Here is a 24,111-nt window from a genome sequence, read left to right as displayed (position 1 = left end):
TAATCATCAAACTTATTCAAGGCCATTTTATCTAATATCATATTTATGTACATCAAAAAAATACCACCATGACAACATTTTACACTTACATATTTACCAACACTAGTATCTTAACATACCATCTTATTTAGATGGTTACACTGTCTCACAACATGATTAACTCTATAAAGTTCTTTGTGTTAATGAGGAACACTTAATCACTCTATATAAATATCAAGGCGTTGTGAACAAACTAAACCACAACCTGCAGGAACCAAAAGAGATTAGCCTTTGCACCAGGCAAACCTTCATGACTTGCCTCTATATTGTTCGTAGCCCTATATCTTTCTATTTTTGATGCTGATATTTCTTGAACATTGAATGAACTGTTCCAAATTCAAAGCAGTGTAAAATGATTAATCAATTTCCGCAGGTTATTGGTTCAAACATTTACAGTCATCATTTAGATGTAGCATGCACTTTTGTAGCTTGTACAGGTCAAGTTTTTAATACAAACTCCTGAGACAAACAGTATGGCAGTTTTCAATTTCCATTCATTTCACTATCACTATTCCTTTTTATCTGGCATTTTCTAATTTAATATCAAATTCCAAAGTTTTGAATTCCATTTATTCTGTAAATTAAGATCCATCCATAAAACAGATCCTAACAATTTTCATTTACCAGACTTTTTGGGTATACTGCCCGTTGCCGGTATAACAGTTGTTTTGGTCCCTGTTGCAATAGAAGTTAAATTCACATTAAATTTTTCTGCAATTCTTCCTGCAGCTGTTTGGCTTGGTTCGTCCCATTTTGATTTTCGCTTTTTCTCGTCTGAAATGTACAGAATTACAGATTAGAAAAAGAAAATATTGCAAAAAGATTTCAATTATTATTCTATCATCTTCCCTGCATAGTCTTATAGTTCTCTTTGATAAATGTAATGAAGACTTTTTCCATCTCTACAATCAAACTAGGCACAATTATAGGGTTAACGCATGTTTTTTCGTGTAATAACGTTTGCAGAGTCTCGAGGAATGGTTGGTGCCCGAGCCCGGTAGGGCGAGGGCTCCAACAGTTCTAAGGGACTCTGCAGACTTTATAACACAAAATAAACGTGTGTTGACGCTATTATAGCATAAAATTTTAAAAAAGATTCATGATGTATATTTAATACAAAACACATACATTAAATCCTTGTGCTAGGACGGTATTTATCCAATTCTACATGTTTTATGCATGCGTTTTATTTTTCCGGGGCCAACTAGATCTACTTGGGAAATTCAAATGCTCAGAACCGTTCGAAATTTCGAATTTTAATTGATTTAACAAAGCTTATCATTGGAGATTTATTAACTCAAGAAAAAAAACATTAAATTACTCTGCCTAAGATGAAACATGACTCTCAGAAATTCTAAGAATTTTGTCAGATTGATGGTAGAAAAAATATCACTGACATCAGAATCGTTTTTTTTTTTCAAGCTCACAAGTTTATAAAAGAATATCAGGCACTAAACATTATTCTCTCAAAGAAATATAAATAGCATTTATCAATATTAGCATCAATAAAACAACATTTTCTCATATTCATTTTGTTTTATCTTTTGTAAGTTAATTTGAGGGTTAAACCAAATGACATTTATTTGTTTACATTGACAACTGTCCTTTTCTTAGAAAGGGCGACAACCAAGATAAGAGGCACTGTCTATACGCCGTATTTCCGGCATAGTTACTTGAATGCTGCTCGCCGTTATGCGATTGGGGCCCTCGAATCAATAATTTCAATATAACACTTTGGCAAGACAGGCCAAATCGTTTATTTTTTGTTTGTTTACTTGGCCCTGTATGTATTGCACATAGGTAAAACCGGGCTATAACAAGAGCACGTGACTTTGTTAACGCATGGTTTTGGCCCCATTATAACATGGGCAAAAGAGGGAAAAATAGCCGATTTTATGCTATAATATTGTTTAGGCACCAGTACATACATGTACACACAACTCTCGATTTTCCCCCACCTTTACTGATGGCAGCTGAAGTAAAGGGAACCAACTTATGATGTAAAAACAATTTTCAGGATTTTTATGCCATTTGATGTCGGTATATACCAATAACTTGTGAGAAAATTTAAGATTGTTTGCTAATTTTGTTTTTTTACAATAGTCATTTAATTGTGCAAAAATGACCTAACAATGAAAAGAGTTTAAAGGCTTTCAACTCGAATCGGGCCAAGAATCACACTAAATAATCAACTTTTAATTTTGAGTGTATCTTTTAATATCTATTTCATTTTTTTGAGTGTATCTTTTAAAGATCCAGTAACACAATTTTTTCATGGTTTTATTTCATAAATATGATGCTCAAATTAAGATTTGTCAATATTGTAAGTTCCAATAAGCATTATTTATAAAGATATTACCCAATTTAACATTTCATGTAAATAAAGGGAGGTAATTAGAAATTTATTTTCTATAAATTCTAAGTCAAATTTTCCAATAAGAAATGAATGCATGTAATTTATTGATTAAATATAATGTGCACAAATATTTGCAGTACACATTTTACATATTCTTCGATGTTTGAAAATTGTTTTATTTGCATAATTATATACATATATAATTTTTTGCAAGTGTGGTATACACACAGTAACAATATCAATCACAAAACATACAGGATCTTTAATATCTATTTCATTTTTTTTTCTGCTTAAAGTACACCAGTTGATTTATGCAAGATTTTTTGGTGTTTTTGGACTTTTGGACCTCAGTGGAGCTCCTTTAATTAATATCAGTATTCTAATATTGAAATACTTTCAACTCCACTTAACAATAACATGCCAAGTCTGGTAGGACAAGGCCTGCATATTTTTATCAAAGTTCCAATGTACATGTTCTCTAATGCTGAAGTTAAGTAATCAGAAAAACTTTAACACAGAGTATCCAATATCTATCAAATATTCATCAGACAGTATATTATAAACAAGAATAGGTTGAAACGGGTGATGCTCCCCAAACAGGTTTTGGACACAGAAAGTGTAGTTTCAGAGTTATGTCCCGGACAAAGTTCAAAGTGCAATTATTCAAAACGGCATTGCTCATCTACAAAATGATATCTATCTACATACAAAGTGTCTTGTTCATATCTATTATACTTCAGAACTATGTCCTGGATAATGTTCAAAGTGTAAAAATGGACAAAGGCCTATAACTTCAAAATTAGGCAAGGCAAAGTTACAGTTCTTGTACATTGCACATCTAGCCAATGAGATCTATCTACCTACAAAGTGTCTTGTTCATATCTATTATACTTTCAGAACTATGTCCTGGACAATGTTTAGAGTGTAAAACTGGACAAAGGGCAATAACTCTAAATTTAGACAACGCAGAGTTATGGTTCTTGTACAATGCACTTCTACCAAATGAGATTTATCTACCTACCAAGTTTTATGTTGATATTTTCTCTAGTTTCAGAGTTATGTCCCGGACAAAGTTCAAAGTGTTTAAATGAACAAAGGGCAATAACTCCAAAATTAACCAAGGCAGAGTAATGGTTCTTTTTCAATGCACTTCCACCCAATGAGATCTATCTATCTAAAAAGTTTCATGTTGATATCTCATATAGTTAAAGAGCAATGTCCAAGACAAAGTTCAAAGCGTAAAAATGAACAAAGAGCAATAACTCCAAATTTGGCAAGGTAGAGTTCAAGTTTTTTTTTACCTACCTAAAAGTTTCATGTTGATATCTCTTATAGTGTCAGAGTAATATTCCGGACAAAATTCAAAGTATAAAAATGAACAAATGGCATAACTCCAAAATTAGGCAAGGCAGAGTTATGGTTCTGATCTATCTACCTACAAAGTTTCACCTTGATACCTCTTGTTGTTACAGAGTTATGTCCCAGACAAGAATAGTGGACGGACGGACAAAGTGGCGACTATGTGAGCACTATAATAAATGTCAAATCCAGAAGAAAAACAAAACAATTTGTTTTGAACCCAATACTAAAGATAACAGTAGAGATAATTTACTTACCAGGAACAACTAAATCTGTTTTTGACCCTGATTTCTTTGTAGCTGTTATAAACTCAACCTTGGTTTACTTACCAGGAACAACTAAATCTGTTTTTGACCCTGATTTTTTTGTAGCTGTTATAAACTCAACCTTGGTTTACTTACCAGGAACAACTAAATCTGTTTTTGACCCTGATTTTTTTGTAGCTGTTATAAACTCAACCTTGGTTTACTTACCAGGAACAACTAAATCTGTTTTTGACCCTGATTTCTTTGTAGCTGTTATAAACTCAACCTTGGTTTACTTACCAGGAACAACTAAATCTGTTTTTGACCCTGATTTTTTTGTAGCTGTTATAAACTCAACCTTGGTTTACTTACCAGGAACAACTAAATCTGTTTTTGACCCTGATTTTTTTGTAGCTGTTATAAACTCAACCTTGGTTTTACTTACCAGGAACAACTAAATCTGTTTTTGACCCTGATTTTTTTGTAGCTGTTATAAACTCAACCTTGGTTTACTTACCAGGAACAACTAAATCTGTTTTTGACCCTGATTTTTTTGTAGCTGTTATAAACTCAACCTTGGTTTACTTACCAGGAACAACTAAATCTGTTTTTGACCCTGATTTTTTTGTAGCTGTTATAAACTCAACCTTGGTTTACTTACCAGGAACAACTAAATCTGTTTTTGACCCTGATTTTTTTGTAGCTGTTATAAACTCAATCTTGATTTACTTACCAGGAACAACTAAATCTGTTTTTGACCCTGATTTCTTTGTAGCTGTTATAAACTCAACCTTGGTTCTTTCTTTTCTCTCCTTTTCTCGTTTTTCCATATCTGCTTTTTGAGCCTTGTCTAGGAAAGAAGGGAAAAATGTATTAAATGACCAAGTAAAACATTTCTTTCAAAGAAGACATATAAGTTGTCTTTTTTTTCTTTTTTATTCATTAGTTAAAGTTACAGTTTAAACAAAAACATCTTCTCGATTGTTTTGCTCTAATGCATGTGCTGTGTTGATCTCTTTCTTATTTTTATGTAAAAATGATTCCTCATTATAAATTGTGAAGAAGAAAAAACATGCATGTACATTTATTTGAATCTTCTTCGTAGTTTGCTCTAAGGATACAAGCATAGTTTTACTTAAAGCTGCACATTTTCAGATGACTGAAGTTTTTAAGAATTTTACAACATAGTAAATATTCAAAATGCAAGCAACACTTTGCATGTGTAGTGCAAAATATACATAACTTACAATTTCTATAATCATATTTCACTAAATAAATGAGTAAGGTACATCTCTGCATATATTGACATGTTGTACAAAATTTTATATGTACAGAAAGTACCTTTGGCAAGTTATGATTACTTTATTTGTATGCTAATTTAATAATATGGTAGTTTTATTCAATGATTTTGTTACTGATTTCTTTAAGTAGGATAAAGTATATACTGTATTTACCTAATGCATCATAGAAAGATTCTTTCCCCCATATACTAGGATCATATAATTCTGGTGGGTAGTTTGTGCCCTTTTCATCTATTCCACAAAATTCTATCAACTTTTCATATATACTGGAAAATAAGACAACTATGTTACAAAAAGCAACATAACCAAAAATCATTCTCTAGACGAACAGGTTTATATGAGCCGCGTCATGACAAAACCAACATAATGGGTTTGCGACCAGCATGGATCCAGACCAGCCTGCGCATCTGCGCAGTCGGATCAGGATCCATGCTGTTCGCTTACGTACTCTATAACAAGTAGAGAAACTGATAGCGAACAGCATGGATCCTGATCAGACTGCGCGGATGGGCAGGCTGGTCTGGATCCATGCTGGTCGCAAACCCATTATGTTGGTTTTGTCGTGACACGGCTCATACGTACTGACTGTATAGTAAATGATACAGACAATGTTCAGACAGCATGGATATGCCTGCCGATCTTGGTCTGCACTGGTCCCATAATTCTCATGGGTAATTCAGTCACAGACAAAGGGCTAAATATAGACATCTTATTACTCTTTTGGTTAAAATGTAGTTATCAAATTAAATACATGTGTAAAATACATGTCATTTGACATAAAAATGTATTTTAAATAAAGCACTTACCTTGGATTTCTAAATTCCACCTTGTTTTGTATATTTCTATTGAGATCCAGTCCCTCTTTCATACGTCTATCATGTAAACTGGCGATTTTGTCCTGTAAAACAAAAGTAATATCAACATTGTATACCATTTAAATGTTATCAGAATTGCAAATAATTATATAACTCTTTTATAATACAACTTAATGACCCTTTGCAGCAGTAAATACTAACTGAAGTGCATGTTGTCCTGGACAAAAGGGATAACATCATCTTCAATATAGATACAATCTATATACAACTGTGTTGCACATGTAAAAATATACACATGTAAACTGTAGAAAAAAATCACAAATCACAAAAGCTGCCAGAACAGCATGCTCTACTAGTGCGAGTGTTTGATAGTAAAAGAAAAGGCCTGAATGATGGAGGAATTCATAAAGAGAATGACTTCATTACAAAACATTACATCTTTATAAGTCTTGGACAGTAATCCACTAAGATCCCAAAGACAAGTTTCATGAACAACTATTTTGAGTAGGTTTGAAAATTGTACTTGCACACAAAACTTAACCAGGATTTTATGTTCATAAAGAGCAATAAATTAGTTAAAATACATGTAAGAGTTGAATGTCCTGGACATTGACCATCAAATGTTATCTGGAAGACGTGTTTTTAAGTTTCAAGTGAACCTTCAGTACTTAAATTTGAAGAGTCAATAGATATTTCACAAATAAATTTAACCAGGAATTTTCAAAGTTAACAAAGGTCCATCATTCAGTCAAAATGCATACCAGAGTTATGGGTCATGGACAGCAATCTATAATTTTGATTCTTATTAGATATGTGACCTATCTAAAGTTCCAATTGAAAACTTGCAGCAGTTTTGAAGATTTGTGTGACAACGTTCCTAAATTGCCAAAACTCAGTTAAAATTTATATTACAGGTATTGACCTTAAATAACTTATAATCTCAAAGATATGTTAATGTGTAAAAAGCAATCATCTCTTGTGACTGATAAGATATGTAGTTGTACAAGAAGTTGACCAAATGTTTTATGCCAACACCCAGGTAAATAGGAATCTGGATAGCCAATAGTTGATTTAAAAATTACTATCTTCTAGAAAAAAAAGATGAAGCAGAAATCCATTACCTGTAATAGTTTGGAACATTTAGTAACTGGTTCAGGAGGTAATTCAATCTCATCAAATGATTTATTGAGCATTGATCTTGATAATGATGCTGAAATAAGACCAACATATTTGTATATACTAAGCTGTATTATGAAATAACATATAACTGTATTGCTGTTTTTACTTGTATGAGTACAATATGGAAATACAAATATTGAGCTACTAACACTTGGAGTCATGGTATTGATGTGCAGGCTTACCTGGCTCTATACTGGTGGTAAGGCTAAATATGTTTCTATTCAGCAGGTTTTAGGTTTAACCGTTTAGGGTAATTTTGTTTTTTGTGTATACAAGTTTAATATATAGTAATATATAGAGAAAGACAGCAAATGAAAATTTCCAAAACACTAACCCCTGAATGTCAGTTAATGAAAATTTTTAAAATTCATAATTATTGAAAGAATTCCCGATTTTTTTCAAAATAAAATGACTTACATGCTTGCTCAACATTTAAAGATGAACTCATTATCTTCCCCTGAAAAATCAAAAAGTATGTAAAAACCTTCAAGGTGAAGATGTACCCTGGTACGCTGTACAGTTGGGTATTATAAAAATTTTACTGTATAATCCCATAGTACATTGATTTTCAGTTGGTCAGTAATACTTTTAACTTAAGATAATGACAAAAAGTAATAGATCTTGATACTACTGTATATATGATACTACTGTATATAAAGTTTTTGAATTTACAATCAGATCAAAATAAAAGAAACAAACTGGAACGGACAGAATTAAAATCACAAAAACTGATGGAAATGTGAGTTTGTAATTATTTACTTAAACTGAAGTTTCCATTTAATATCCATAATTACAGCCCCTTCATTAGAGTATTTAACTATAACTCGTTGTGTACTTTAAGTTTTAAAGATAGTGGAAGCCTGTGATTCTATGTTGGACAGAAGAAGCACAAATAAAATACATAAAGCATCAATACAAAATCTCATCTTACAGACTGTTTATAATTTTAGTTTGGCTAAAACTAGTTTTAATATTTGCAGAATCTTAATTTTTTATGACAAAAGATAACCTAACAGAAAGAAGAAAATTATCTATACCTCTACAATGCCACGCCCATGGTCTACTGATTCTTCAGGACTTGGCTCCTCCTCACTTTCACTTGACTCCTCCTCCTCCAATTCATCAGCTCCATATGACACTAATCTTGTAGCTGAGAAACAAATGTTACTTTACAAATTATTACTGCAGGCATAGTGTATTACAGTACTGATGATAAGCTAGATATTTATAAACTAAATTGTAGATATGTAAAAAAAAATATGCTAAAGATTTTAAAAAGAAGAACTAATTTTAAAGAATTTGACAATTTGATTCATTGTCTTAATTAACAAGGTTAATAATTCAGTAGTGAATAATGATTATGATTGAGTTTAGGATCTTTCATACCATAATCCCAAAAGCTTCAACTCAGCACCTTCCGTGGCCTTGGAACTTTGGAACATTTATGCAGAATCTTAACCAGGATGTCTTTTAAGCTTAGAAATGGTATAATCCAGTATAAATCCATGCCAGAGTTGAGGGGCTAAATATTTAAAATATTAACTTCAATCTTATTTATTAAAAAAAATTATTAATATCATTTTATGAAGTCCTAAAACCTACAAATACCTATCTTTAAACATAGCTGAATCATCAAGATAAATGATAAATGTATATATACAATAGTAATTACGTTTTCTTTTCTTTGCCTTTTTTCTGTCTGTTGTATCTATGTCAGATCTGGAGTTTTCATCATCATTTATCAATGTGGAAGCTGGTCTGGGAACTGATGAAGGATTTGGTCTAGGAGTTGGCGTGGGAGTATCATGTTCATCGTCAGAAATTGTATCTACTGCTGATTTGATTGGCTGTAAACCAGAAATATACAGTCTCAAAATACAGGTTTAAATGTCAGCGTATATATTTCTAAACTTGTTTTAGAAATTGATTATCTTTTACTTTAATATTGCTGCTAACAGCAAAAAGAATAACCCCGCTGAATTCTGGATGATTTGATTTTCTTTAATAAAGGTTTTCACATAAAGGGTTAAGATATTTAGGTAGGGAAGCCAACAGTTTAGCATCCAGTCTTATCACACTGATGAACAATGTACAGGCAAATCTTGATCTACACTGATGGCATTTAATGATGTAATCACAACAGCTGTTTAAAAAGTAAAGCAGTCATTATAAACTTTATTAAAATTAGGCATAAAAATGAAGGGAAAATAAAATATCATTATAATTATTTTCACAATAATTTAATTCAATCCCAGGTCTTATACAGACTCAATAAAGTCATGAATAACATTTAACTTACCTTCCCTTCTTCATCTGACTCGGACTCTTCAGCATATGCGGCTAGAGAGGCCATAGCAGCTGTACTGTCATTCCGCTCCATACCAGTAATGTCCATAATTCTATCAAACCAGAATAAGTAATCATTAAAAGACAATATCTATAAATATTGTATAATAGATATGAGAAAAGTGTTAATTGCCTTTGAAATTAAAGTTGCAAGTAAGATTTCGATAAATTGTTTTAGATTTATGGAGGTTTCAAGATTCAGACAAAAACTTCGTTTTGAATATTCTAGTGTCAGTCTCACTCTTCTGATATATATGAGAGACGTCAATTTCACCAGACACCAAATTGATATTTAAATATCTAAATCAGTCTTACCATACTTGATAGAACCTACATACAGTCCCACATCCACATTGTAAATTTACATTGTTATATATACATGTATAAAAAATAATGCACAACAGCAGGACAAGTAAATCATTACTCAGGGCTCTAAATATCCTATATAGTCTGATGTCCCGGATAACTTCGGACAACTGATAATAAGTAGAAAGTTAGTTCCGTAAAAGTCAAATTTTGACAGATGCTTATCTTGAACAACTGTTTACAAAAACGACCCTACACAGCATAGTGCGTTGGTAATCTACGACTGAGCCAATCAATTTCAGCATACGCTATGCTGATTAACTTTCCATGCCACTGGCAATAAAAATAAATATGACACTATTTTTTCTTTAAAGACTAAATACAGTTATTTGTGCGTCCAATTAAAAGCGGATGGCGTACCTTAAATATCGATTAATGGTCAGTAAAATCATTTAAATTACATCAATTTTATTACTGTCCGAATAAATTTAATCCGAAATCACATCAAATATAAGACTTTCAAATCTTTACTCTCTCCTTTGTCTTTGTAGAAAAACATTATCCAGAACCGTAGATGAAAAAATAATAATATAATCTACAAAGAGTAATAAGACAATATTTAAAAAGTTTTAAAGTATTACCAAAATTGTGTAAATTCCGTTTCAGCTGCGATTGTTGGATTACCCCTAAGAAAGTTTTCTATCCAAAAGAAAAAGAAAATACCCCTATTTACCGACAAGAAGTAAAAATTTGATTGCTCTGTAAATTCTTACAACTTTTCTAAAAACAACTGGAAATTTTAGATGCTGTTTATGAAAGCCTGTATTATGGTTGACAACGTAAACAAGGGTAAAAAAACAAACAATGTTTAAAGCAGCATGCCTCCAGAGTCATGTTAATTTTCATGAAATTTTTAGAAATGTACTTATAAAAGTAAAACATTGTTTAGCGAACAAAGAAAATAATAAACAGCACTTGCAATCCACGAAAATTACCAAAAGAGGTCAAAATAAGCAAAAAAAGTAGCCCTTACTGCGTTAGTAACACAGTAGAAATATGGTAATAAATACTGCAAATCAGTCCTTAGTCGCACATAACATGTAAATTATTACTTGAATCTCGAATCTTTATTAATTTTCTTAAACTTAAGTACATTTTTTCTCAAGTTTAATTTGCTTGAAATAATTTAGCTCATCTGGAGGAATGCAGCTTTAAATTATGACTAAAAGTTTTGAAACTCGTCCCAGAAGAAAAAGGAAATTTGAATTTCGGATTTTCCGTATTTTGAATAGATCTACTGTAAATTTATGTGTATACAAATGAATTTTTATTGTGCAAACTGAAAATAATGAGTTTGAGTCTTTAACATCTATTTCAAAGTCATGAATATCTAAAAAGAAACATAATGTGGCATAAACGAATACTATTAGACATTCTTCATATTTGAATAGGAAAAAATGATACATGTAATTTTTTATGTATCAGAAAGTTTTTTTTTCGATGACCATTTTCCTTGGCACGTGTCCATATATGTCCACGAAACAGTTAGATTGTTAGAGAGGCTCTTGAACTGGCCAGGTATAAATACCCGGCGCCTATCCCATTCTTCCCAATAAAACTAAACTTTTTTGTTTCTTAATCAATTTCGATAATTTTGGTATCAAGTGAAAGATTACTTAATAAGCTTTCTATGGATGCCTCGAAAATTAAAGTTAATTGAGTAGAAGCATTAAAATATTTGTTTAAAATATTTTTTGTGATTCCTTGTAAACTACACTGTAAAATTCGGAATGAAAACACGCTCCCTAATAACTTTTTTATTTGAAAATCAATTTTAACAAATTGATGAAATGATAAACTTTAAAACAAAATTTTCATACTTCTACACCATTTTTTTTTATTTTTAAGGCATCCCTACAAAGCTTATTAAGTAACGTTTCATTTGATACTAAATTTATTAAATTTGATTCAGAAATAAAAATGTTAGGGGCGCCGTGTTTTTCTTAACGACTTTGAGAGTGTGGTTTTCAGATGAAAAACTGAAAAACTTTAAAACAAAATTTTTAAAGCTTCTACTCTATTCATTTTTATTTTCAAGACATCCTTAGAAAGTTTATAAAGAAATCTATCATTTAATCAGATACCAATTTTTTATACCTCGCCTATTGAACTTTGCCAATCTCCTACGAAGTGATCTTCCCTTATCAGTACAGAGTACAGTCTGCCAAGGGAGGTAATCAGTGTGTTTAGTTAGTTTAGTTTATTTACTTAATCTAGGCATATTACATGCATGTGATTAAAACTACAGCTAGACTATATAAAAGATAAACAAAAACATGATGAAGTGTTCATAGCACAAGTGCATGCAAACACTTAACAATGTGAAACATATATACAGATTCCCTGAATAAAGAACATCTACATTATAATATATAATATATAGTTTAACTTTGGAGAATGAGTTATTATTTAATACTTTGTAATAAAAGCTTACAAAATAAAGCAAGTTTATTTTTATTTATACAATGTATGAATTCCTTTAACTTAAGAAAGCTTGGGTGGTTAACATAGTATCTCTGAATATATGTCTTTCTATCATTAGAAAATGTGTGCATTCAAAATGATAATGAAATGAAGACACATTTTTGTGCATAAGTGACATATTCCATCAACACGTTCAATATTAAAATATTGTCTTTTCTCTTTAGAAAAATTATGATTCATAGTTCTAAACTTACACATATAAATAGCAAGATTTAAAGGCAATATATCAAGATATTCCTCAAAAGTATGTTCAGTCTTATAAATGCCATACACTAAACATTTTGCAGGGTTAAACACTGTTATCCAATTCTGTACAAACTGATGATATAGTCTGTTCTTAACGATCAAGATTATCTACCTTTTGGGAAATAAAGTATTCAGACATACCTCGTTCATCTCAAATACCATGCAAGGAGAATAAACTATATCATTAATTTCAACATTTCAAGTTTTATTGTGATACTTGTACATGTTTTAGTTACACCCATATTTTCATGACTGAGTACATATCAGATGCTGCTACTGATATATGCTCAAGCATCATACTGGAAATTAGGTCAACTATATTAAAATAAAATAAAATTGAATCATTTACTTTAATTTATTTCAAAAATTTAAATTTAAAAAAAAATCTAATTCTTTTTCTGATTTTAGGGTTGTGTACATAAACAGAATTCTTGTATGATGTAATTTTATGTGATGTTTGATTGTAATGTTATATTTGCTTTTAATCATTTAATGCTTTCTTACCCATATTTATATGTGCTGATAAATCTTAACTGTTTTACAGAGTCTTTCATAAATGTACATTGATCTTCTTAATACTTTTATATATTTTCTTTTATACAGATTGTTTGTTTGAATTGTTATAGGATAGTAAGTTATGTCGGAAAATAGCTTATATAGCTAATGTTTATATGTTTTTATGAAACCGACTTTAAATAAAGATTATCTTATCTTATCTTATCTTATCTTTAATATGTAATTTATTAGCAGAATTGCAAAGAATATTACATATCTTGTTATCTTTAGAGATTATCAACTTACTCCAAAAACATAATACATTGTATATAATATATAACATAACAATCTAGCTTTAGCATGTACAAGAATTGGTTTCTATCCAAGTTCACCAAAGACCATACAATTAGGTGTAGATGGTTTTAATTTCAATATAAATTTATATAATTTAAGGTGAAAGGACTGAAATATATTAATATTTTCAATGTGAGGAGTTTGGAACGTGAGGAGTTTGGATCCGGGTTTCCTTTCCTTTCCGGGTTCCGATCCCGGCATTTAGTGTGGTGCTCCAATCCTTTTTAGTCTCGCTCATAATTAATAAGCGTCTAGCTGAAAAATATTCATCAGCACAAGCAGCTACTTTTTACAATAATATATTAATACTGCCATTAATTTTATCACTGAAGTAAAGGTAATTTTTATTTTCATTATTTTGAGAACAGTTCATTAAGTATTTACGGAAGAGTTTATTGTAATTGATATTTGTCAAGTGAGGTAGTAACCGGACGTTTGTGGATTTGAAAGACCCTGAAAAAATTAATCGTATGAATGTCACTATTATGTAACACAAGTTTCAATTAAGTGTAATATCAAAGAAATGTAACAGTGGTTGACTTGTCCTTAATTGTCACTTTTTGAACGAATGTAATGGCTTTGCAGCCATTTTCATTTGTTACAGTGTGTATGAATAAAACCTAAAGGACAAATTTTTGAAAAAAATAACCAAAAGTCATTAAAGTTAACGCAACTTATTTCCACTCAACTGCCTACATAAGTCATTAGATATAAAGTCATATTTTCAGCATATCAGCGTGACAAATGCTTAGAAAATCTAAAAAACGCATCACATTCAGAATTCATGCGTCAAAGTTAAGCACAAAAAAATACGCTTGTATGTAAATAACACAAGCGTGACAAATTTAGGTGTAAACATTTAATATTAAAGGAGGGGATTTTTTGAGCATGAAAATACATTATATTTCTATTTAATTGCATTAAAAAGTAAAAATTCTGTTGTCAACAACGCATGTTAAAAACGAAAGTAGCAGGAAGTACAGAAGGGAGGTAACTCCCATATCTGTAATTATTGATAAAATTTATGTGCTAGATAATCATCGTAGGAGTTAACATAAAGTTTGTTTAGAAATCCATTGTCAATCTTATTCTTAAAAATAAAGAAAAATATATTTAAATTTCTTTCACTTTTGTTGTTGGAATAAATAAAAAAAAATTTCACCTCCTGTTTTGTATTCAATATTTTCATACCCCGTCTACAGTGGACATTTTTTTCTCAGATCAATACTTTTTTTTTAGGAAAGATATAAATCTTTCATGTTTATTTTTCATTAATTCTAATTTCAACTGTAAATTGTTCAAACTGGAGTACATGGAAAAATATGTAGATAATAGTTTAAGAACTGACATAGGCAGATTTTAAAATAGTGTGATACATTTTTAACAACAACATGCCAACAAAAATCAAAAAAAAAAAAAATCAGTTGAACTTATTTATTGTAAAGAAATGCAAAATGCAATTGCTATTTTTTTTTACAGATTTTCAGACTTCCCGAAAGTTAGAAAAAAGTGTCGGACATTCGGTCTGACAAACCATGAAAATCTGTCGGACCAAAACGAAATCTGTTAGACCGAATAAAATTAATCAAAATCAAAGGGAAACTTTTCGGTATTAATTTTTTCGCCGTACAATCGGCACAGTCTGTACAGCGCAATTTTCATCTCCTCCCTGTCATACACTAAAAATTCACGGTCCTGCTTCCATTTTTCATTAAATTTTGTCTCAGGTCTATTCTTTTCATCCTTTTATTGCTGTTCTAGGCACTCCTCTGACGTAGAATTACGTTTTTTCCCAGGTTTGGCATCTTTAGCGCCGCCATTTTGTATACATGCGACTGGGATAAAAGCCGAACCGATCCGGAAAAAAAATTGTCGGACCTAATCAAAATTTATTGGACATGTCCGTCGGACCGACGTATTTCAGGAAGTCTGGATTTTACCCCTTACATTTTTCAGATTTTGCATTTTATCCCTCACTAGATTTTGAGGGGTAAAAACCCCTGGGCCAAAAAAATTATCTTTAGCTCTGTTATAATTTTGCATTTCATATTTCATGATAGTTGCAAAAATGTTTGATATTGAATTTTATGTCTTTGCCTCTGTTATTTGCTAAAATAGCTTATTTTGCTATAGGATCCATAGTCCCAATATTTCATATTCTAAATAAAATGGTATTTGTTAAGTGTAGTCTATTGTAGTCTATTTTGTTACAAACATCCCCTCCACCCCTGTCGGATAAAAAAGAAAAAAACTTTGGAAATCAGCATACCTGAAAATATATTTTACAAATGATTTGATAATATACAACATAGCATGCTAGAATTTAAGTTTACACCACATATAAGATCTGACTGTCCTCTTTGAACTACTAAATGCCTGATTCTTTCCAGTTTTAACATTAAAGATTTAACATTTATTCATTAAAGATAATTTTGGTTTCTTTCACTATCTTTTGTTTTTATAATGTCTTTTGGTATTTCCATGTACTGTTAGCTACAATGTACATACATGTATATTATGTTTTTGTGTAACTTTATTTTTATTTTAACTATCCAAAGAATGTGTCTATCCTAGTATTCCCACTCGCCCAAGCATCAGCTTCAGGGAAACACTGGTAAATAAAAAGTATCTTGTACCACAAATCATTTCTCATTTCTACTATTAAAGATATTTGCTTGTAACTTTGAACTTATTTGAGATCACAGTAAGAAGTCACTAACTGTAACACGGATTTTGACAGAATTGTAAAAAACATACTATTTTAAGGGGATATCGTGCATATATTGGCCCCAAAATTTGCAAAACAATTGCTCAGAACTTAAAAAAATCCTGGTTAGAATTTTTGCATGCAACATTAATCTTAAAAAAACCCAAAACCTTGGAATATATTCAATTGAAACTTGAAACACATGTTTTCAGGATAAGAAAGGAGGTAACTCTGCAAGATCAGTTCATAATTTTTGGCTTGGAATTAAAATGAATTATGGCCTTTTGTGAAGTTTTTGAAATTCTTTTTGACAATATCCAACATTTATTACTAGGTCATGTATTTTAAAAAATTGTATTTTACTGCCTTAATATATTGGGCCTAGCAATTGGTAAGTTGTTTAAGAGTCTGCGTTTTTCCTGTGAGTATTTTTTCCTTCTGGCTTCATTACCAGAGGCATAGTGTTGGTTTAAATTAATGTGTAATTCTAGAGGGTTTGGGGACATGCCCTCCTGGGCCATCCTTAAAAAAATGTTTGTTTGCAGTAACCCGACCCAGAATTTTCAAGGTGAGTAGGTAGGTTGATTTTTTTTTTTTTTAGAACTGTACTCCCAAATAAACATGGAATTTCAAAATGCTGGATAATATATGCTTTGGTAATCTGGTAACAATTAATAAATTGATAACTGAATTCTAATTTAATAAGACCTACATTTTATTTCTTCTATTAACCTTTAACAGAACAAAAACAAAGCACAAGGTATAATTTTCTGATCCAAAAAATTTTTTTTTTATCCAGACCATGAAAAAAAATTTTGAGTAGGGGCAAATTTTGTGAGTCGGTCGCGTTACTGCAAACAAACATTTTTTTAAGGATGGCCCTGTGAGACCATTTTGCCTTAGTTTGTCTGAGGTGCATATCAGCATATATTTAAGACAATCAATATGTTCAGTGGTTTATAATAAGCTGCAGGTTAGATAGATAAATGACTCGTATTTTATTGTGAAATTTTACTGGACAACTGGTAATTGGTATTTCTTTTGCATAGAAATAAATGCCTGACAGAAGGCCTCTCTACAGTAGTTGTATTGTATTTTCTTCCACTTCTTGTTTAATGTTCTGATATTGAAATTATTATATTTTCAGAGGTTAAAGCTATAGAATAGCATCATGTCGTACATGCTGCAGCATCTTCACAATGGCTGGCAAGTTGATCAGGCCATTCTCTCTGAAGAAGATCGAGTAGTGATTGTTCGATTTGGTCATGATTGGGACCCAACATGCATGGTCATGGATGAGACGCTATACAAATGTGCAGAAAAGATGAAAAACTTTGCGGTGATTTTTCTGGTGGATATCTCAGAGGTTCCAGACTTCAACAAGATGTACGAGTTGTATGACCCATGTACATGTATGTTCTTCTACAGAAACAAACATATAATGATTGATTTGGGAACAGGCAACAACAACAAAATTAACTGGGCAATGGAGGACGTGCAAGAATTCATTGACATAATTGAGACTGTGTATAGAGGAGCTAGAAAAGGCAGAGGTCTTGTGATCTCACCTAAAGATTATTCTACAAAGTACAGATACTGATTGGTTGCATACTTTAGTGTTCATGTCTTTGTGCATAAATTTACATGTTTCATCAGTAAGGCTTTGTGAGTATCAAGCAAATAAAGTATGTGTAATTGGAAAATAGAAATGTGACTAGACTGCATGAAGTGTACATTGTATGAATGAACTTTAGAAAGGTATATAAGCACAAATTTCTCAAATTTTCAATATTCTGTGCAAAGTTTTAAGGTCATTATGGTTATCTACTTTGTTAAGTACTTCTTATTTTACAAGTATGTTATCCACATTTAATATAATTTGAAAGAAGTTTGGACTATGGTTCCAAAAATATTTTACAATCAAACATAAACAGTATAATGTGTTTTGTCTGTAGAATTATGGCTTTGCCAGTATTACTATATACAATTAAAAAAATTATAAACTAAGAAAGAAAAGTTTATTGTGAAGGAAGAAATTTTGTTGATTAAGGACTTAATCAAAATTTTACACTGTAAATGTTTGGAGTGACTGAACTGTATTTTATATTTTAGACTGTTTATGTTTTATATGGTGTAATTGTAGTAAGACTATTGTGAAGGAAGTGTTGAATAAAACAAGTGAAGCAATAAGAAATGTTACTGTATTTTCAAATTACATGTATATATTATTTTATGCTCACATGAGTGAGCTTTTTGGGTCAGGGTGAGCTTTTAGGATTGTTGAATGTCCATCGTCTGTCCACATTTGTTCGTTAACACTCTAGTAGTCACATTTTTGCCCCAATCATCATCAAACTTTGTCAGGATGTTTGTCTAGGTAATTGCTTGGATGAGTTCACACACATTCTAATACTATACTAATGACAGCTGTCTTAATAATAATAGGCAGAAAAATTTCAGAACACTTACAATCTTAAAATATATAAACAGTCTTTTGTACAGGGATTCCATACCTGCTTTTCTTGCATACAGGCTGACTTTGAAGGAGTAATGAATGTTATATTCTTCTTATTTTCTTTTGTAATTATCAAAGTAGATCAATGTGATTCACAAATGTGAATATAATAAGAGAATAGACACAAGTGTCCAATTTTATTATCTAAACTTTTGGATTGGCAGGAGATCAACCAGAATATAATGTATGATATAAAACAGGTATAATGTTGCCATTGGAAATTTACAGAAATTATCTCCAGGTTAGATGTCATACTAAAAAATGAAGTCCTCACTATTGCAATGAATTTAACTAGGAAAAGTGAGATAAGTATTTAATAAATATTAGTGAGATATAAAAAAATGGTATTACTTTCAATTATGTATTGTAGAATTGGTTATTTTTGGACATACTGAACTTTGCTTTTATATGTAAATATTTTATGGAAAAAAATCTGGAAATTAGGGAAATTCAGTGTAAGCCATGAAAACAATAAAATAACACAAAAATAGCAGTCTTGGATTGATTGTGTCTGATCATGAGGGATAGTGGAAAAGGTACAACATCTCTTACGCCCCCCTAGCACCTGCTTAAGCCTATTTAATCTTCAACACTACATGTGCTGTAATAAATTATTCAAAAGGATCTATAGCTTTTATCTCTGAAGTCATTTCTTATGTAAGTTGTAGAATCAAGGCCATAGAGCATTGGAATGGGCTGCTGTTTCAAAAATTTGTCCCTTTTTATATGCCCGAAAGAATTTTGGGCATATTATGTTATAACCCCTGGCATCCGTCCATCCGTCTGTCCGTACGAACCCAGATGTACTAGTGTGACATGGAGAACAATGGGTAACAGTAAATTCTCTTTGATCCTATTCATTCCGTTTTTACTTGTGTGTCTTTTTTTAAGCCTTGTGTGACTAAAAATGGCCAAAAAGATCAAAGGAAAAGTCACATAAGTACCATTTTGTTTGTACGTCCGTCCGTCCGTTAGCAATTTGGTTTCCGGAGCATAACTTAAGTTCCATTTGGCCCACTTTGTTCAAACTTCATAGGATGATTGTCCATATTAGGTAGAAGACCCCTATTGATTTTGGGGTCACAAGGTCAAAGGTCAAGGTCACTATCACCTTAAAACTGAAAACAGTTTTGGGAGCATAACGTAAGTTCCATTTGGCTCACAATATTCAAACTTTATAGGATGATTGTCCATAATGGGTAGAAGACCCCTATTAATTTTGGGATCACAAGGTCAAAGGTCAAGGTCACTATTACCTTAAAACTGAAAACAGTTTCCATACCCTAACTTAAATTCCATTTGGCCCACAGTGTTCAAACTTCATAGGATGATTGTCCATATTGGGTAGAACATCCCTATTGATTTTGGGTTCACAAGGTCAAAGTTCAAGGTCACTATTACCTTAAAACTGAAAACAGTTTCCGGAGCATAACTTAAGTTCCCAGCGGTGCTCCTGTTTATTATGTCTAAAAATCTTTGTTTACAAAAGTTAAACTCATTTAGGACACACAATTTGTAATTCTTTACCTGTCAAGTATTTAACTGTTATCTCTGAAAACTAGCAATTATACACTAAATTATTTTTGTATAACTTTATATGGTATACCTCCCTAATATACTTGTACTTATCAGTATTAAAGCTGCATGTCTCCAGATGAGTCAAAATATTTCAATAAAACCAAACCTGAGAAAAATGTACTAAGATTGTAGGAAAAGTAAAAAGAGCCAAGAATAAAGTTATAATTTATATGTTATGTGCGATTAATGATTAATTTTTAAGTATTTATAACCATATTTCTACGGATTTACTAACACTGTAAAGGTTATTTTTGAATATTTTGACATCATATTGGTAATTTACATGGGTTGCAAGTGCTGTTTGTAATGTGTAAATTGCTTCCTTTTGCTTACTTCACAATATTTTACTTTTAAATTCATTTTCAAAATTTTATGAAAATTAGCATGAATCTGGAGGTTTGCTGTTTTAATTAGCATCTTTTTATTTTACCAAGGATATTGGATCTACCACAAAGATTAAATATCATAAGGGAAATAATGTAATGAAATAATGCTTTATTATTATCTAATTATCTTTATTTTGAAGCAATACATTGTTTGGAAACAGAATATAAATGACATCAGTAAAGTATAAACAACTGTGTCAACACTATAAAACTTCATAATGTTTGCTGAGATTCCCAGTCTGAACTAAGTCTTTAATTAACATTCCTTTCTCAAGAAAAATCTTATGATGAATTGCTATGAAATATCCATGCTAGATCTAATTGCTTTGACATTATTATTTTAATTTCCTACTTGTTGTTATTAAGAAACTGGAAGGACGGTATCCGAATATTTCCCCCCCCCCCCGACAGTTGCCCCTTGGACTACAGACTCTTAATTTGTTAATGTGAACATTGCTGGCTTGTATTGATCTCTTGAGTATAATTTCACTGAGAATGATCGATTTAGGGTGAACGTTCTTTGTTGGAAAGAACTTTTTTTTTATACATGTATTTGAATGTACACGTATATAGGCGGCAAAACCTGTAGTTTCTTATCTCATTAGACTATGAGGAGTCATCTATGTATCCGCACTGTTAATTTGTGAGGCGGCTGTACCTAATAGAGGACAGAGTTACAGTATATACACTTTGTACTACTAGAATGATAATATTTTTTCTGTCACCGTAACGGGATTATTCACATGTACTGTTCTTTAAGGTGTCTTTATTGGGTAGCAAGACAGAAATATATAAAGCTGAACCTTGACGAAAATATATGCCACTAAGCATTTAACTTGCACGAATTGGCGATTCGTTAAAGTACAGGGTTTCGAGTTTGCTTTAAACTAATATCTATTTGATTTCTTTATTAAGTTATTAAACAATCAATGATCTCTAAATTGACCTCAGTTGCCCAAACCATTTGTGTCAATATACTACAGATACTTGATACATCACCGTGACTCGTGGTCCTAGTATTATTGATTTGAAATTATGAAGTTTTAATAGATTGTCAGTACGTTGACTGCGTGATTGTGTTCCAGTCATAATTAAGGGACTAGTAATTTTATAACAAGCGTGAAATAATAGCAATGGGGTCACGAATTGTTTATTTTCGCAGCCTTTTAATTAAATATCCTTTTTAAGGCTACATGTAATGCTGTTTTACTCATGAGCCCGGGTTCCAATGAGATAATGGAAAATATAGAAGATTTCTAGAGAGGGAAAGTCACCGGATGACGGAGTTGAGTGGGGGTGAAAGCCTTAAAGCTGCACTGTCAACTGTTATGATCTGTTTTCTGAGCAAATATATTAATTTGTACCTACCAGGTCTGCGATAAAAATAGCGTTTGATCAGCTGAATTTTTAATCAGCGTAAGCATTAAATATATGAATGAAATGAAATTCGTCTTCAATTTCAGAACATGGACATAATTGTCATAACCTTACTTGTTAATTCTATTCCTACCACATCTGTCGGCGTAAATATGAAAGAGCTTATTTACTTCAAATTTGATAAAGTTTTTAAATAACTTTCAAAACTTTATTCAATCGGTCTTAAGATGTACACCATGAGTTATCATTGAAATATGTACGTTTAAGCACTATTATAAGTCTATAAATATTTCATGAAATATAACTTAAATTAGAATTACTTATGTCATAAAATGAGCACGCATTTGAGAAAAAAACTTAAAGAAACTCTTTCTTTTTTTAAATCTTTTATAAAATAAGTTGTAAGTCTTGCATGTTTTCTATAGTTCCAATCTAATATTCATATTGCAGAATAAAAGTAAAAGTTACAAAAAAGCCTAAAAATAGTGAAAAAATACCCAAAAACCGTGGCAGAAGACAGTGCCTGCGTCAACAAAGAAAATACGCGCTCGTAAACTTTCAAATATTACTGACTATATCAACTCATAGGCTTATATTTCAGATACACGTTTAGCCGATGAAAATTTATATTTTGATTGCTCATATAAATATTTGTTATACGTTTATGAGGGTTATTGTCATATTAATTATAATAATGAATCATTTCCTCAAGTGACCGGTACTCGTATTGGAGTGCCCCTAAATGTTCGATTTCTTTATAATACTTCATAGAGTTGTTGTTAATGAGCTTGTTGTAGAGACAATCTCCAATGTCCTCCGCGCGTTCTCGAAGAGCTGTCTTGAAATACTATATGCATTGAAATACCATATGCGTTGTTTTAACAAACTTCAATCCATGTAAGGAGAGTGTATTTCTTTCCCAGCATCCTAGCAAATGTGTTTGCTGTACTTAATACCTGTGACTATAAAGTTCACATGATTCTTGATAATGTTTGTAGAAGCGGAATTCTTTTCTTTAATTTGTATTAAAAAGCGATGGAAACTTTTTTCCAGCAATGTTTTTTTATAGGTTTCATTTTGCTTTTTAAGGAAAAACGTTTTGTAGATTTGCTTTATCTTTTACTCGTATATATCCAAATTTGCGCATAGTATTTCGCTCAAATGCAAAAACATAGCCGATTATGTATGCTTAAAAAAAACACAATTTGGCTACAAAATTGGCATCCCTATTTTAAATACATTTCTTTTTTCTTTTTTAATTATATGCAAATATAAATGATGGGCTGAATAGATATATCTATAACCTTCTTTTGTAAATTAAGCATTGTTAGATTGTATACATGCATATGTTATATAGTGTTGATTAAATAAGCTACACTTAAAATCATGTACATAATACAACACTTAACTCAGAGAAATATAATCAAAGAAAGATTAATTATTAAATAATTTACAATAGCATGGCCATTAGTTAACATAGCCAATCATATTATAGTCACAAAGAGAGAACGAGGTAATGAATTTATTGGATATTGTCATTGATAGTTGTGACTTTTATAAGTGTGGATTTGAAATATTACCCTAATTGTAACAATAATGCCTTTTATCAGACGATTTTCTTTTCTCTGCTCGCAGACGACATGTCCTGCATCGTCTTTAGAGATCAGCGTCCAATCTCTATCTGAAAGTAGTCCGGCGGTTAACATGTCCTTAGAAAATAGTGCATGGGGTAATGTAAATTGCAGCCCGAAATGGATGATTATTATAATGTGTACTTTTTGTTATGTTTACTGAAAAGATTTAGTGAATCAGAAGGGGATCTTTTAAACAATGAGAACTATTTACCAACGTGAAATATTTACATTCATTTACTATATTTAGAGAGGCACTTAAATATATGCGATCTTTTTAAAACGTTAATTGTCGTGGCTATAATATTATCATAGTGTATATTTGGAATATG

At 31.2% G+C, this 24,111-nt stretch overlaps 2 protein-coding genes across 2 annotated transcripts; one reads left to right on the top strand and one right to left on the bottom strand.

Moving 5' to 3' along the window:
• Positions 1 to 342: 342 nt before the first annotated feature.
• LOC132756979 (SAP30-binding protein-like) lies at positions 343 to 10,731 on the bottom strand. The gene is made up of 10 exons (XM_060748123.1): positions 10,588 to 10,731; positions 9,594 to 9,693; positions 8,967 to 9,141; positions 8,332 to 8,444; positions 7,712 to 7,751; positions 7,237 to 7,325; positions 6,107 to 6,198; positions 5,454 to 5,566; positions 4,733 to 4,849; positions 343 to 813 (listed from the first exon to the last, which is right to left on the bottom strand). Exons 2-10 carry the CDS (start codon positions 9,687 to 9,689, stop codon positions 656 to 658), a joined length of 993 nt encoding a protein of 330 aa, XP_060604106.1. The 5' UTR covers positions 9,690 to 9,693; positions 10,588 to 10,731; the 3' UTR covers positions 343 to 655.
• A 3,154-nt stretch (positions 10,732 to 13,885) lies between these two features.
• LOC132756978 (thioredoxin-like protein 4A) lies at positions 13,886 to 18,489 on the top strand. The gene is made up of 2 exons (XM_060748121.1): positions 13,886 to 13,922; positions 17,440 to 18,489. Exon 2 carries the CDS (start codon positions 17,464 to 17,466, stop codon positions 17,890 to 17,892), a length of 429 nt encoding a protein of 142 aa, XP_060604104.1. The 5' UTR covers positions 13,886 to 13,922; positions 17,440 to 17,463; the 3' UTR covers positions 17,893 to 18,489.
• Positions 18,490 to 24,111: the final 5,622 nt, after the last annotated feature.

This window comes from Ruditapes philippinarum, unplaced genomic scaffold, assembly GCF_026571515.1.
Source record: "Ruditapes philippinarum isolate M1 unplaced genomic scaffold, ASM2657151v2 ctg67_1_1_1_1, whole genome shotgun sequence".
NCBI lineage: Eukaryota > Metazoa > Mollusca > Bivalvia > Venerida > Veneridae > Ruditapes > Ruditapes philippinarum.
Note: the sequence above shows the minus strand (reverse complement) of the source record. Positions and strands in the feature narration are given on the sequence as shown.